Source organism: Camelus bactrianus, chromosome 13, assembly GCF_048773025.1.
Source record: "Camelus bactrianus isolate YW-2024 breed Bactrian camel chromosome 13, ASM4877302v1, whole genome shotgun sequence".
Lineage (NCBI taxonomy): Eukaryota > Metazoa > Chordata > Mammalia > Artiodactyla > Camelidae > Camelus > Camelus bactrianus.
Window position 1 is genome coordinate 15,396,796 of NC_133551.1, and position 14,944 is coordinate 15,411,739.

A 14,944-nucleotide genomic window follows, 5' to 3' on the forward strand; every position below is an offset into this window, starting at 1 on the left:
AAGACAAATTGACAATCCATTGTAGGTTTAATTTAGTCTTATTATCTGCTTGTCTGTTGCAGCTGTACTCACCAGATCCACAAGACAATGATTTTTTTGGAAAAAATCTGCCATGCCCGAATTAAGAAATTAAAACACAAAACCATTTGCCATGACTCTGAGTTTGTAACAACTGTTTATGCTCCTTTTCCTGGCAGCAGTTGCCTTATCTGACAATATTCCCAGAGCTGGATGCCAACAAGCCTGGGGTGGCCAAATAAAATGCTTTGGCGTGATAGGGCAATAAATAATCTGGAGCTGCAAGGCCGGAGCAACCATGCTGAGTAGCAGCACTAGTCCCAGGGCAGGAAGCAGACAAAACTGGCCAAATAGGAGAAAGGGGATAATGGCGTTTTGGGTTTTTTTTCCCCTCTTGAGGTTGCAAGAAAATGCCAAAGAAGAAAAGGAAGAAATTATATTTAAAGTGCTGTTCATTCCGTCCGTTATATGATGGGACGTCCGAAAGTGTTCAGCAGACTCCATGGGATGTGGGAGGGGGAACTCAAGCTCCTTGTTAGGTGATTGAGTAAATGGCCTTATAAGGGGTCTTTCAATCCAAGACTCTTGCTTAAAAGAAGCCTCTATGTGCCTTTAAATTAGTGGTTCCTGATGAGAGGTATGGTTTAAAAATCACCTCAGGAACTTTCTGAAAACTCAGTGCCCTGGGCCTATGTCAGAAGAGTCTGGTGTTCTGAGCCTGGGATCAAGCCCAGGGATTTGCATTTTTTAAAAGCTCCACAGGAGATTCTGGTGCACAGACTAAGTTGAGAGCCACTGCCTCCAAGGATTCCTGCAACTTGCAAAAGCACCTAGCTTAGGATCCTGACTGATGTGCGCCTGGAGAAGCCAAGCACTGTGTAACAGAGGTACAAAAGAGCATATTCCAAATAGCAGTAAGAATTAGAGAAAGTTAAAGCCATCAAGGCAGGGAAGGGATAGCCTAGCACCCACGGGGTCCTGGGTTCAAGCCCCAGTGCCTCCATTAAAAATAAATAAATAAACCTGGTTACCTCCCCCCACCAAAAAAAAAAAAGTAAAAAGTAAAAAACTAAAGTCATTGGAAGTTAGAGGCTCCTTTCTCTTTTGCTGCCTGGAGTTCAATACTATATAACTTAAAATACAATACTTAACTGGGTAATAACTTGAATGCCATCATTCAATCCATTTGGCATGATAAAATTCCTTTTTAAAATATTCTGAGTTACCAAAATCACTAATGGGATTGTTTTTGGGGAACGGGAAGTTTGCATTTGACTTGGGTTTCCACCCCCACTGCCCCAAAACACGCACAGCACACTCACACACACAGGAAAACCTAACAATGGGACCTGATCTTGACGTGTGAAGGCTGGTGCCAAAGAGAATAAAAGGTTGAACTTCACATCATGACTGATATTAGAGAAGAACTTACTTTTAAAAATAATCATATGTTGATTCTCCTAAAGAAGCATCGTTGTCTAAAGGGCCATAATGGCTGTGAGCAAAGCCGGGAACGTAGAACCCAAACTCACAGGCGCCCGCCTCCAGCCGGCCCCACGTGACCCGAGTCGCCTATAGCAGCCTCGTCCCAGGAAAACATCGTTGAATGAGCCTCACTTGGGGAACCGGGGGCTTCACTCCTTCCCGTTGGAAATTTCATGACGGGCAGTCAAGATGAAGGACCCTGTCTCAAACTTGGCAAAAAGGAGCAACCATTCAATTCTGAAGCACCCAGCGGCAGAGATAGTTCCCAAGTGGGTTCACCGCAGACTCTTGACCGCTGTGCCGTTGTGCTTTCAGTGGCTGCAGGTGCTGGAAGGCTGGTGCTTAGCTGGACATTTCCATGCCTGTCTGAGGACAGAACACTGCAGAGGACTCCGTCCTGGCTCCGTTTTCCTCTGAGGAGGCGCAATTATTATTATTATTACATCTATAATTAATATGTTGCATTAATTACACTAATTACAATTAATATAATCAGAATTATGTAATAGTAGAAATCTAATTATACATTATATAATTATAATTAGTTATAATAATTATATAATGTAATTATTATATACTAATATTCAATTATTAATTCAATTCTTCGAATATTATTATGTATTATAACTAATATAGTTTTTAAATTGGGTATCTAACAACATCATTTCTTAATTCATAGATAAAAATCTGATAGGAAAAAAGAAGGTAGTTTCCAAAACTTTTTATTGCAGTCTCTTCTCTTTCAAAATTCAACTGAAAACCAAAAGCAATTGAAAGGAGACCCCAGTCGAGTCTGCAGCTTGGGCTTCTTGAGCATCATACAGCGGTGTTTACTGAGCAGCAACTACATGAGAGATGCTGTCCCACGCACAGGGGACCCTGAGGTGGGGAGACGCAGTCTCTGCCCTCGGGGCCCCTCCAGGTGAACTGGGGAAACGGGACAGTGTCACAGTGTAACGTAAGGCAAATGCCTAATAAATGGCCCAGCGCCCGAGGAGAGGAGACAGGAGGTCCCAGGAAGAAGGGATCCCGGGGGACCTGAGTGAACAGTAGGTCGCAGCTGGCACAAAGGAGGCGGGGTCACTACGAATGGGACACCTGGGGGAAACCTAGTTTGTAATCAACAGACCGGGGCGAGAACGGGGATGTGTGCAGGGAAAGGAAGAGTTCAGGTCTAAGAAGTAAGTTGGGGCTGATCTGAAAGTAAAGGAACTGGGGAGTTCTTGTCTGCAGGCTGTGGGGCGCCATTCACAGGTTTTAACAAAGGTGTAAAGGGTGGTTATGTCAGAAAGACCCACCTGCTGTTACTCCTGGAGTGATTCAACAGGAAGAAGATTAGGAATGATAAAAGTACTGCAGATACTAACTGCTGTATATAAAACAGATAGATAGCAAGCTCAGGGAACTGTACTCAATATCTTGTGGTAACCTGTAATGAAAAGGAATATGAAAAGGAATGTATATATGTATAACAGAATCACTCTGCTGTACACCAGAAATTAGCACCACATTGTAAGCTGACTACACTTAAATTAAAAAAAAAAATTAGGTACCATCACATAGTCCAGAAGTAAAGGAGAAGAGGGTCTGGACTAGGGACCCGCCATGACAATGGAGAGGGCCATGCAGGGGGGTGAGTTCTATTTAGAGAAGTAACAGAACGTTATAACCGATGGACTTGAAAGGGCAGGGGAGGGAAAAGGATTAGGTCAACACTTGGACAGACATTTATAGACCTCCTGTCCTGTACCGGGCGCTGTGCTAGGCCCTAGGGGCTCAATGATCAACGAAATTGCTTCAGACTTGACTACCAGATGGGGTGCCTTTGGTGGAACTGTCAGAAAAGAGTTCAAACTTTCCCTGTCACCATAAATTCGCAGGAACGAACCATAGGAAATTGGTGGGCAGACTGTGCTGCTGGATCTCACTGACCTAGATTCACATTCTGAGAACTGAGCGGATACTCAGACACATGCAGCTGACGGCGGCTCCGGTGGACAGCCGGCGTCTGAGCGCTTGCAGGACACTATCGGGGTTGGGTTCCATTTCGCTTTCCACTGGCAGCAGCCAGCGGCTCATCTGAATTTGGAATCTCTGTCCTCTACCCTTTTCCATTATTTTTTTTATTATCTATTCACTCTCAAAGCACATGAAAAAAAATCACTTTAACATTTGCACACCCTCCATCTCCAGCCGTGTCCTATTGTTTCCTGGCTGAATCAAGTTGGCAAAAGACCACAAAAAAAAAAACTCAGGATGATTTCTGCCTCATGGGCTGAAATTGTACATCACAGCATGACCTATGTGACACTGTCACCAGGCCAACACCAGTACCCTTGATGCTGAGGGGATTAGGAAATGTGTCAGTTGAGCTGGAGAGAGGATGGCTGAGTTTTGGGTTACTGTTTCTCCGTGGACATCACATGGATTGAATGCCTTCAGTGTTGTGAGTATCCTATTGCTTGGCTGAAGGCTAATAAAGCATATGGTAAAACGTAGACACTAAATTAGAAGTGACATTTTAACCCCAAATTATTCTCCAGCTTTGAGGGAAAACATCTGCACTACCGGGTACAGTACAGGGACTTGGACCCTCGTTGGAAATAACGACACGCAAGAGAAACAAAAGTAAATTTGCCGCCACCTTCCTGCAAAACCATTCCAGCAGTATTACCCCACTTTTAATAATTACTTAACCGTTCCTCCTTGTTTTCATCTTTCAAAATGTCACGTTAGTCAGGCCATCGCTAAGAATCTTTCTAAATCTGTTCTTCATGTAATAGTCACTGGATGCTGTAGTTGAGACCCAGTATTACTCAGACCATCTGTGTACAGATGTAAAAAGCCTTGAAGATTGGTTACAACAAGCCATTCCCTTTTATCTCTCTCTGAAGTAGGACCAAGTTCAAAGCTATGACCACATATCCAGAGGTGACTCTTGATACAGAGTTAAAAAAAAAAACAATTAGAAGCTAAATTGATGTTGGAAAGGTGTTGAATTTATTACATTCTGTGCACATTTTCTAATCATTCATTTCTTTTTCCATCCTCACCCTGGCCAGTGATAAGAACTCAGTATAGACTGGCTACTAGTAGTTGTAATATCAACGGTGGTAATAATACCATTTAGGTGTGAGGATCATGTTAATTTAATTCAGAAAGTCTAAGTAACAGGTTTTCAAACTTTTGTGTCCCCAGGAATCACACAGAGTGCACATTTGAAATGCACAGTGCATTTCTGGGGTTTGCCACAAGAAATTCTGACTTAGCAAGACTGGCATGAAACCCAGGCACCACTGCATGATTCAGATGCAGGTAGTCCCTAGACCGCACGGTGAGAAGCACGGCCTCCGTCTGGAATTCACCAGCCATCAGGTCCTACATTAGCATTTGGAGAGGGGAGCGGAATTCATGGCAAAAGTAAATTGCTATGTCTTTGGACAGAAAATGCCGCCTAATATCATTCAAAGTAGTATCATATTGAATAAAATTACCTGCACTTCAGAGAAATAGCTTTCATGTGATAGAAAACCATGCAGAACTTCACTAGATTAGTGCAGTACAAAAGCCTGTGAACAGCTAACTTTTCTTTAAAGTGCTGTGTCTTTTTAGGAGGAAATGCTTACAGGATAAATGATATCATGTATCCCATCTAATGTCTTTCTCTGTTGATAACATTTGAAGGTTAAAATATGGGGCGCCTGCAGTGAGTGCTTATTGCCCTAATCCTCATTAAGCACCCAGGCTCTTAGACTTGAATAGAAAATTCTGCAGGTCTAAAGTCCTGTGGCTTGGAAACAAACATGATACTAAAATCTTCTTGTAGAAATAGTGGAAGGAGGAGGGAAAGCCAGATCTCTCCTTGGATAGGAAGTTTGTGTGGTGCTGTCCCTGAACTTATTAGTGAGAATTTGAGAAGGGCCCCTGGAGAGCACCCACAGCTGATGGAAGCCGAAGATTCGGTGACAAGTACTGACAGGCCCAGGAGGACGCGGCACACGCACCGACGGGCAGCTCTCCCAGGCTCTTCACTCAAGGTTGAGGTCTGAGTGTGTCTTGTAAGAAGTTGCATCAGGAGCTTTAGGAGGATTTTAAGAGTTACTGAAATGCTGAAATGCGCTGCCTAAAGATCTTTCATTCATTCGACATTTAACGAACATGTGCTGAGCGCCTGCCCCAGGTCAAGCCCTGCACAGAGGGCCAGTGATGTGACTGTGCCTCTCCAGAAGCTTCTAATAATCATCTGTTCTCCTGGGATGACTTGGATGCCCTGACTCAATTCAGTCCGAACAGTAGCCTAAAGGGATGGAGGTCAAAATACATACAGTGGGGATGTAAAAAAATATTACTCTCTGAATCAGTTGATGACAGTCAGCTGGTTGCCCCCTCCAACTTCCATACCACCCTCCTTTCTTATTAATTGAACCTTGAGTTTTAAATGAGCCCATTGCCACTTGGGATAAAGTCCACATTTCTCAGCTTTCTTTGTCCTGCGTATAACAGTGAGACTAAGTATTGCCCAATGAGATGAAAGCAGAGGTGTTGGTATGAGATCCAGGAAGCCTGGATTTGAAAGGGAGGAACTGCACCCTTCTCTCCTTCCTGAATCTTGCTTTTTGATAAAAGGATGTGATGGCTGGAGCACAAACAGCCATTTTACACCATGAGGACAAGGGCTATATGACAGAACAAAAAGACAGACGGAACCTCAACCCACGGTGGCTTTTAAGTCACCACGCTACACTACAACCTCAAAACTCCTTTTATGTGGGAGAGAAATAAACTTTTTTAAGTTGTTTTGAGGGAGCAGGTTTTTCCGTTACAGACAAATTTAGTTCTCAGTGATAAAAGTTGTTGTCTTCACTAGCCATTAACAGAAAACCTAGTACAAGCTGGCCGAAACAACAAAGGAGAGTTATTGGTCCGTGTGGCTCTGAAGTAACAAAGACTTTAGCATAGGTTTGCTGGGCCTGCTCAGTGATGCCTTCAAAGAAGCAGATTCTTGTGTCTCTCTTCACCTCCCACAGACGAGCTTGATTGTAAAGCTGGCTCCTCCTCAGGGGAGCACAGTTGTTGCCAGTAGCTTCTGGCTGCCTGCCTGCTCACCCACATTCAGGGCGGGGGACATCAGTCCTCTCAGAAAAGTAAGGGAGCTTCTTTCGGATCATGGCCATCCTCATTAGTCATCTGCCCGTCCTTGAACCACTGACATAACCAGGGGATGAATTACACTGGAGCTGCAGTGTCCTGACCTCATCAAGGCATGTTGGGCACCGCCGCAAACTCACACAGGTGCTGTGGCAGAAATTTTATATTTTCAAAAAGAACATGGACACACCTGTCAAATATCACACACAATTACACTAGCAAGTTGTTTGGACCCAACTGCTTAATAAACAAAAATGTTAGGTTTGTGGGGTTTTATTTTGTTTGGTTGGTTGGTTGGTTTGGTATCTGTTTGATTTTTCTTTTCTTGGCCTCGAGACGCCGTGGAAATTTTACTGAGACATGGGTACTGTGAACCAGGAAAGGAAACTTGGGCCTAGAGCCTCAGTGCTGGAGCCCGAGGTGGAATTAGCTTCCCCCAGGTCGTGTGGGCTCACGGGGAGGTGTGGAGATGCAATGAAAACGGGGCGGTTGGTAAGAAAGCAGAGGAGAGGTGTGTGGGAGGCAGCCCCAGGGCCCACCATGGGTGCGCTAAACCCTGAATTCCTCTTAGGGAGAGAATTGCCTCCTTTGTTTTGGAAAATACATTAATTCTTTGGGGTGAAAGGTGAAAGCCTTGAAGGCTTGGGGTCAGCAGGGAACAATACAGCGAAAGAGGAAGTGAAAGTGTTCTTCATTAGAAGCAATGGGAGTGTGGAGACAGGGAAAGAGGAGAGGAAAGGTGAGCGGTCTGAACTGCTAGGCAGGGTTGTCAAGTCTTCGCAGAACGTCAGCGTTTGGCATTCGATTTTAAGTGTTTATATCACTGCAATGCTCTAACCTGCCAAACTTGAGAAAACTCTATTACCTTATGTGAATAGGGTTTTTTTTAGGCAATCAAAGAAAGATTGAGGTCCTTCCTATGTTGAAAAGAGGGCCAGCACCTGTAAAATAATTGTGTCTCCCAAGGGATATAATTCAATGGAAACTGGGGCCAGAGATAACATGAGAATATAAGCTGCCTTCTTTCCTCTCCCACCCTCTACCCCCTAAATTGGTAGAAATTATAGAAAAGGCACAGAATAGTCGTTCTCAATCCTGTGTACATATGAGAGTCCCCTGGAGAGCATTTAAAAAGAAATACTGATGTTTTTCCCCACTCCAGACCGAGTAAATAAAAAATCTCTATGGTTGGGGCCCAGAAATCAATATATTTTTTAAAAGCTCTGCCAGATGATTCTAAGATGTAGCTGAGGCTGAGAACCACTGGCCTAGGACATTCCACAAATCAAGAAATAGAGGTACAAGGCAAGCTAACTCGATCTGGAGGGGAAGAGAGACCCCTTAACTGGGAGTGGAGGAGAGGGCAGGGGAGGAGTTGACATTGCTCCTCTTGGTTCCACTTCAATTCTCTCCACCAAACCAAGCCATTAGAACTGAGTCACGGACTGAGGCATGAGGCCTGGGCGCTAGTCTGCACTTCACTACCTTTGTGTGCTTTTCGGGAAGCCACTTAATCTTTCCTCTCTCTGAGCCTCTGTTAAAGGGAAGAGGGCTTGAGAATGCCCACGTTTCTGCCGAGCTGTTGCTATTACAACTTACAGTTGTTGGTTTTCTATAAAATGACATCATTTTCCCCAGGTGCTCAGGGTACCTTATCAACATTCACTGTCTGACACTAACAAAGGCTAAATCCACACAGAAACCATGATTTCTCCTCCCCGTTTCAGAACTGTAAAACCTGAAATGCAGAGAGCCCAGGTAGCTCCCCACACAAGAGACGGCAAGGTAGGGGTGCCTGCCTTCGTCCTCAGCCGTGGTTTGGTTGTCATTTGCAAGGGGTTGGGGATTTCTTACACAAGACATGTGGGGACCACAGCTGTTTGCTTAAACACCAATCCGTGTCCTTTCAGGGATCTTCTTAATTCAGAGGAAGAATAGAAGAGTAAAGGGTACACTGACTTGGAAGTTTGATTTCTCTCTCTCTTTCTTTTTCTGGCTATTTTTCCCCCTGTCTCCTGTAAGTATCCTCTCTTCTTTTAAAGTATGAATAGACAGCTTTCTCCTAAAAGCAGTGGTTCTCAACCAAAGGCAACTTTGCCCCCAATGAGAGCATCTAGCATTGTCTGGAGATATTTTTGTCAAAATGTCAGGGGTCGGGGAGTGGATGCTGCTGGCATGTGGTGGTCGCTGGCCAGGGACGCTGCTAAACAGCCTGCAGTGCACCGGCCAGCCCTCACACAGAGGGATGATCCAGCCTGAAATGTCAGTAGTGTTGAGGCTAAGAAGCTCCATCCTAAAACATGAAGGAGATTTGTCAGCCCCGTTTCACAGAAATTTCAGTTTCTGAGCATATCACTGTTAAAACGCTTATCCTTGATGCATTTAGCAACAGGATAACTCCTGAAGATCAAGTAGGTCATGACAGCAAGAGTGTTCTTCAGTAGTAGGGAATTCAGTAAAGATATACAGTCGCAAGATTTATTAGATTTTTTGTGTAACATTGTTTACAGGCATCAGAACTACTTAGTATATATGGGCAAAAATGTAATCACTGTAAAACCATCACAGAAATTGCCTTCACGAATGCAAAGCCTTCAGGGGCTTTTGTTAGCAGCCTTTGAGAGAAAAGGACTTTGGGGCCCCCAGAAATTAGGGTGTTCAGGCTCCTTCACTGACAAATTCAGCAGGAGATGAACAGGTTTTGTTTTGAGTATGTACATGTGTAACAATGATCTGAAGGAGCCACATCACACTTGAGAAAAGGGAGAAAAGAGAAAGATAGCATAGCAGGGGAGAAAGAACTTCAGCTTTTTTTCAATCAGCTTTATTGCAATGTCTTTCTGTAAAATAAGATTTACAAGCTTTAAGTGTACAATTAGGTGGGTTTCGACAAAGGTATACAGTTGCATTAAGTCCAGTAGAACTTTTAACTTTCCATATTTGAAACTTTTACAAGAAACTTGTGTTTTGTATTGTTTATAATTTGTATTTTGATTTATAATTTAAAAATGTGCTTTCAGAAGAACTGTTTGAAATTAGGTAATCACCTCACCTCATTTCGTAAAAGTGGCTTACAAAGATGCATGAAGTACATAGCAAAATAGCATAGCTGGAAATGAAAGGGAAAGATGATGTCAAAGGGGAAACAATGATTTAAATTGGAGCCAAGTTTAAGAATGCTGACCGTGAATTCTCATTTCCTCTCTACACATAGGACAATCAGACTTTAAGCTTCCAGTCATTCAGTGTGAAAAGGGAAACCCAATCATCTTCTCTTGTATATTTGAGTTTCCCTGAATTTAGGCTCCTATTTAGCAAATCCAATTTGCTATCTTTCCTTTTAAGTATTCATGATATCTTATACCATTAGTGTATTTCATAAGCTCATTGAAGGCCCATCCCCAAATATTGTCTGCCTACATGAAAGCAAAACGTACGTGAGCCAAATTTTACAACTATAGTTATCCACAGCACTAACAAAGAGGGTGGAGGGTGACTTAAAGTCACTTTCTATGAAAGGCCAACTTACGCTGAAATTCAGGAACCAAGTCTCGTTAAGACCATGAAGTCTGTGTAGGGCAGTGGTTTGCAGGAGCCAGCTCCTCCCAGCTTAGCAGGGCCAACTGTTAACATTTTAGAGAATTTCAGCAGCTGATTGTTAAATACACTCATTCTTAAAAGTCAAATTCCACAAACTTATGATTGAATAAATTTTATTAAAAAAACAAAACGTGGTAAATATTTAGAACTCATCACTCCCTAATTAAGTTACTACATTTACCACTAGCGGTGCTCTCACAGTTAATTACATCTGGTTATGTGTCTGGTGGTGGTGTTACGATGGTGCGCCAGCACACACCCCTTCCCAGCTCCACATTCAGTAATGTCACACTGGCAACTTGAAATCGGCCGCGGTGAGAATGACTGTACCACAGAAATCAGCAAGTGCTACAAAACAGGGCTTGATTCATCATTTTATTGATTGTCTAGACATAAATAAGTGATAGGAATATTTGTAATCATGCAGATAAAACTTAAAAGTGTGTCGTGTGTGTAGCCATTACATTGAGGGGAAAATGAGGAAATAGTTTCCCGGTATTCAAAAACTGCTGTACATACCAGGAAAGAAGCCACTCACATCATTGTAACAAGTCAAGTTCCAATATATGTCTTCATTGTTTCACTTGTCTTACTCATTAGTGTAAACAGAGAACTCACCCAACAGCCATTTTGGAACTTCACTGATTTGTCAGTTACAACTGTTAGGCTGACCTCGGATGTACAAGTTTTGCAAAAATCAACAAAAGCATTCTATGAGAATCAGTTGGCAATATGAAATTTACAGTCAAGAGTATTGAAAATTTTATTACTTATAAATTATATGCTACCACCCTTTATGTCAGTAAAATTTGTAATAAACTTAAGAGAGTATATTATGCATCTATTTCCCCCACCCTCATTTACCAGCACATTACTGCCTGGAGCTGGAGACCTCAGGGCACTGAACGTGTGCTAAAGACTCTTCTTAGTCACCCAGGCTAAAAGGTACAGTTAGGTAGAGCAATATAATTGGAGGTCTCAGTAATGATTTTCTTCACTGTTTCAGAAAAAAAAAAAAAAGCAATACTTTTTCTTGTGCACAGACTCTTCCCTAACCCCAGGCAACCCTTTCACAATCAGATTGGGCAGAGGATTTTAAATGTCTCAAAGCAAAGTAATCATAATTATTGCAAAAAAAAAAAAAATGTTTAAATGCATGACCTACTGATGAGATAACCAAAGGAATCATTTGCTCATACGGAGACTAAGCGTTAATCCACCAGTGGTGGGATCTGAGTGAACAGGGCTTGTTCCGGGCATCATTGCAAAGTGTGCGTGTTTGGCCATTTCTCATCGCTCACCTTGGAGCCTGCCCCTCTGCTGCACTAGAGGTGGTAGTGCCTCTTCACCCACTGTCTCTTTCCATTCCCAAAGGCTCTGCTCTTCTTCCATCTACTTAAAAAACAGAATAGCTAGCACTGTGTTTGCTACTATGTAGGCAAGAAGCAAACTCAGATGACTTCAGGGGCCAGACTTCTCTGTCTAAAATGCATTTAAATGCAAACTTTTAAAAAATATGTGCATGTCAAACAAATTGTATCTACAGGAAAAATTAGCCCACAAGCTGTCAGTTAGTCAGCTCTGAGTCTAGTCTTTCAAAGGATATTGGCAAGGTGGTAGTTAGTGTGACAGGAAAAAGATGGGCTTTTGGATGCTGACTCTCCTGGACCTGAATCCTGTCTTAACCTTAACCTTGGACAAATTACTGAATTTATCTGAACCTTGGCTTTCTCGCCTGTAGAATGAATTGTTAAAGAAGTGAGTGAAAAGAGATGAACCATCCATAAATAGAAGATCATTCAATGAACGTTCCCATAGTTTCTCGTAACTGAATGACCCAAGGGAAACTGAAAGATCACAGAGCTCCCAATACCCAAGGGAGTGAATTTGTGATTATGAGATTTCAGGTGCTGATTTATGGTGCAGGCATCTGGAGAAGCTTAGCCAGGGCGTGACCTCAGTAGCCAGGTAGGCAGCTGTCTGTTGTACTTACATTTAAGATGTAAGAATAAGACTGTGGGAGATATGCTTCTGCTGCAGAGCTAGTCTTAGGGAATAGCAGGAGTAAGAAGGAGAGGTAGGATCCCAGACTTTGCATTTTGGAAGGGGTACTTTGGTCTCATTTTCTTTCCTCTCCACCCCTGACGTCAAAAACAAATCAGGGCTCTGACTCATCCAGAGAAGCACCCCTTGTTCCTTCTGCCCACACCCTGCTTCCCAGCCTTCCACAGAGCTCAGGGTGGTCCTGTAAGCGGGGGGGGGGGGGGGGGGAGCGTTTTCCCAGCCTTCCACAGAAACCACTGTTTTTGAGGATCCCATCCAGAAATGGTTCGTGTGACTTGCGGTTGTAGTTTGAATAACAGAAGAAACCTTTCCTCCACGTGTTCACGTGAGCCATAAGATCTGAGCAAAAGCAGCAGCTCTGATTATGAGAGACAGTTTGTAGAGGAAATGTCAGCTAGCTTGGAAAGGAGTATTTGGCAATGAAAGTTTGCCCAGATTTAACTAAAAAGAACCATGTAACCCCATGTTCAGGATCCATACAGCCCATCCATTCAGAGAGTTTGTTTAAAAGACAACCTCTCTCAGGATATGTTCATTTTGAGCTGATCCATGGAAAGACTGTTTAAAAAATGAAAACATGATATCAATTGCAGAATGTTACTCATAGCCATATTGACTCAGCCTTAAAAGGACTGCCAAGACTTGATGCCTGGTGTATTGTCAGACTCTCAATAAACTCTTGATGGATGGGTGGATAAATAAATGTATGAATGATTTTAGATATCCAGGAGCAATGAAAAGTGTGCTCATGCATCATATAGCGTGTATCAATAGAGTCTATAATAAGTTGCTTTATTGAGTTGGCTCAGTTTTCAGATGTTGAGATGAACACATATGTACATTTCATAGGAAGATCAATTACGAGCAAGCCAAAAATGTGCTCTATTTCTGAAACATCTTTAAATACCTTTATACAACTTTGCTTCAGTATTTGACCAATGCACCCTACATTGTTCTGTGAAACAACATAGCCTGGGAATTTTTTCAAAATGATGTAGTGCAAAGACACCATGAGTAACAAGTGGGAGAATGAAGCTGCCTTCCAAACTTTTGGATCAGAAAATTCCCAGAAATGTTGGTAACTGCCGGAAATGCTTGGTTGTTAATGCAGCTAGCCATGCAAATTCCCTTGGGCTGAAAGCCAGAGATTTCCCACTATTTGTGACAGCTTCCCTCTGGGGAGCGAGGCGGTTCCTGCAAACCAGCAGCTGTGTAACAGGCCACAAACGTGTGGAGGCCAGGATGATGCTCAAGAGCCGCTTCCTCTCACGATTGCGTGTCTTCTTCGTTAAGGAGGTGACTGTGGTAGGAATGAGGCTGACTTTCTGTTACTGCTAGCTTACCCTTCACATGCTTGTGCTGCCTTAAATTATAGATTATGATCCCCTGAAGGCAGAACCCGGGACCAACGTCCCTTTGCATGTCCCGGTTCCCAGCTCCCGCCGCCACCGCGCCCGGCCGGAAGGGGGCGCTCCAGGAGGACAGTTGAATTGGACCGAACACCCATTGTATCCAGTCCTGATAATAATTACTCGCTTTTACACAAAGTGGAATAACTTTTTTGGAAAATGGCCAAAGTCAGGAAAGGCATTGAGAGCAGCAATGGGACCTCTCAGATCTTCCCCCGAAGCCCTGTAGAAGTCCTGGGTGTTATCCGGAGTCCGGGGCCTCCCGGGCACTTCTAGCGGTTTAGGTGCTCTCTCCTTTCCGTTCTGGCTCCCAGCGCACGAGAAGCGGGAAGTACAGCCCCTGGGGTTAAAAGAACACTTTACTCAAAGCTCTGGAGCAATACACCTCCTCCACCCTTTTTTAGGAAAAAAGTATTGAATCATAGAACTTAGCCGAGCAGCCACATTCTCAGGATGTTTGAAATGATGCTCATCTTTTAACAAAGGCTTCTGTGCATCCACAAAGCGGAAACAAAACCTGTTCCTCCGCCTCACCTCTCGCCTTGATTCCACCCTGCGGAGCCTGAGCTCTTTGAGGTGAAGCCCTGCCAGGCTGGCCAAGAGCACATCCTCACATCCTCACATCCTCGTGGTGCCCGTTCCCACACAACAGGCGAAAGATGCTATAGACATAGAGTGTCCTGAACCTTTTCCTGTGTTCCCTTCTGGATGCCAAGCATCCTGCATTGTGTTTATACATGCATCTCCTGAACCCAGCTATAAATAAATGCGAGCTGTCTTATTCAAACAATAACAACATACAACAGAAAGAAAAACAATCAATCACTGTCAAGAAAAGAAAAACCTGTTCTTTGTCCCAAAAGACAGAAATTCGTTGTGTTTAGAATAAGAACCTTTAGCTTTTTCATGAAAAAAAATATATTTTTTGTTTATTATCTATAGTTACTGCTTCCTAAATCCTTTTAATTTAGAAAGACTGTGCCTGACAGAGCTTTTGTATTTTTTCTTTCCACAGTTAAGCAGAACCACTCACTGCTCCAAATGGGGTCTGTTCTATTATTAAAAGTCATTTTTTGGCACATTTTTTAACCTGTCTTAAAATGATAACCATGGGGCCTTCATAAATTAATTGAAAAACTTCTCCTAAGGTGGCTTTGGTGGTTTTGTTAAGACATTTATTTTAAGACTATCTTTCAATAGAACTTATCAGTAAATTACTT

The 14,944-nt window shown here is 43.0% G+C and overlaps 1 protein-coding gene across 2 annotated transcripts in view; it reads left to right on the forward strand.

Moving 5' to 3' along the window:
- DDAH1 (dimethylarginine dimethylaminohydrolase 1) overlaps positions 1 to 14,944 on the forward strand; it is a 132,864-nt gene that overhangs the window by 109,308 nt on the left and 8,612 nt on the right. The window contains exon 5 of one of the 2 annotated variants that reach the window (XM_074376099.1): positions 1,819 to 1,962. The exons of the other annotated variant lie outside the window; for it this stretch is intronic. Coding sequence (XP_074232200.1) covers positions 1,819 to 1,920 — 102 coding nt within the window. The 3' untranslated portion in view covers positions 1,921 to 1,962. Of the gene's footprint in view, positions 1 to 1,818; positions 1,963 to 14,944 lie in introns of those variants that run through there. 2 annotated transcript variants of the gene reach the window in all.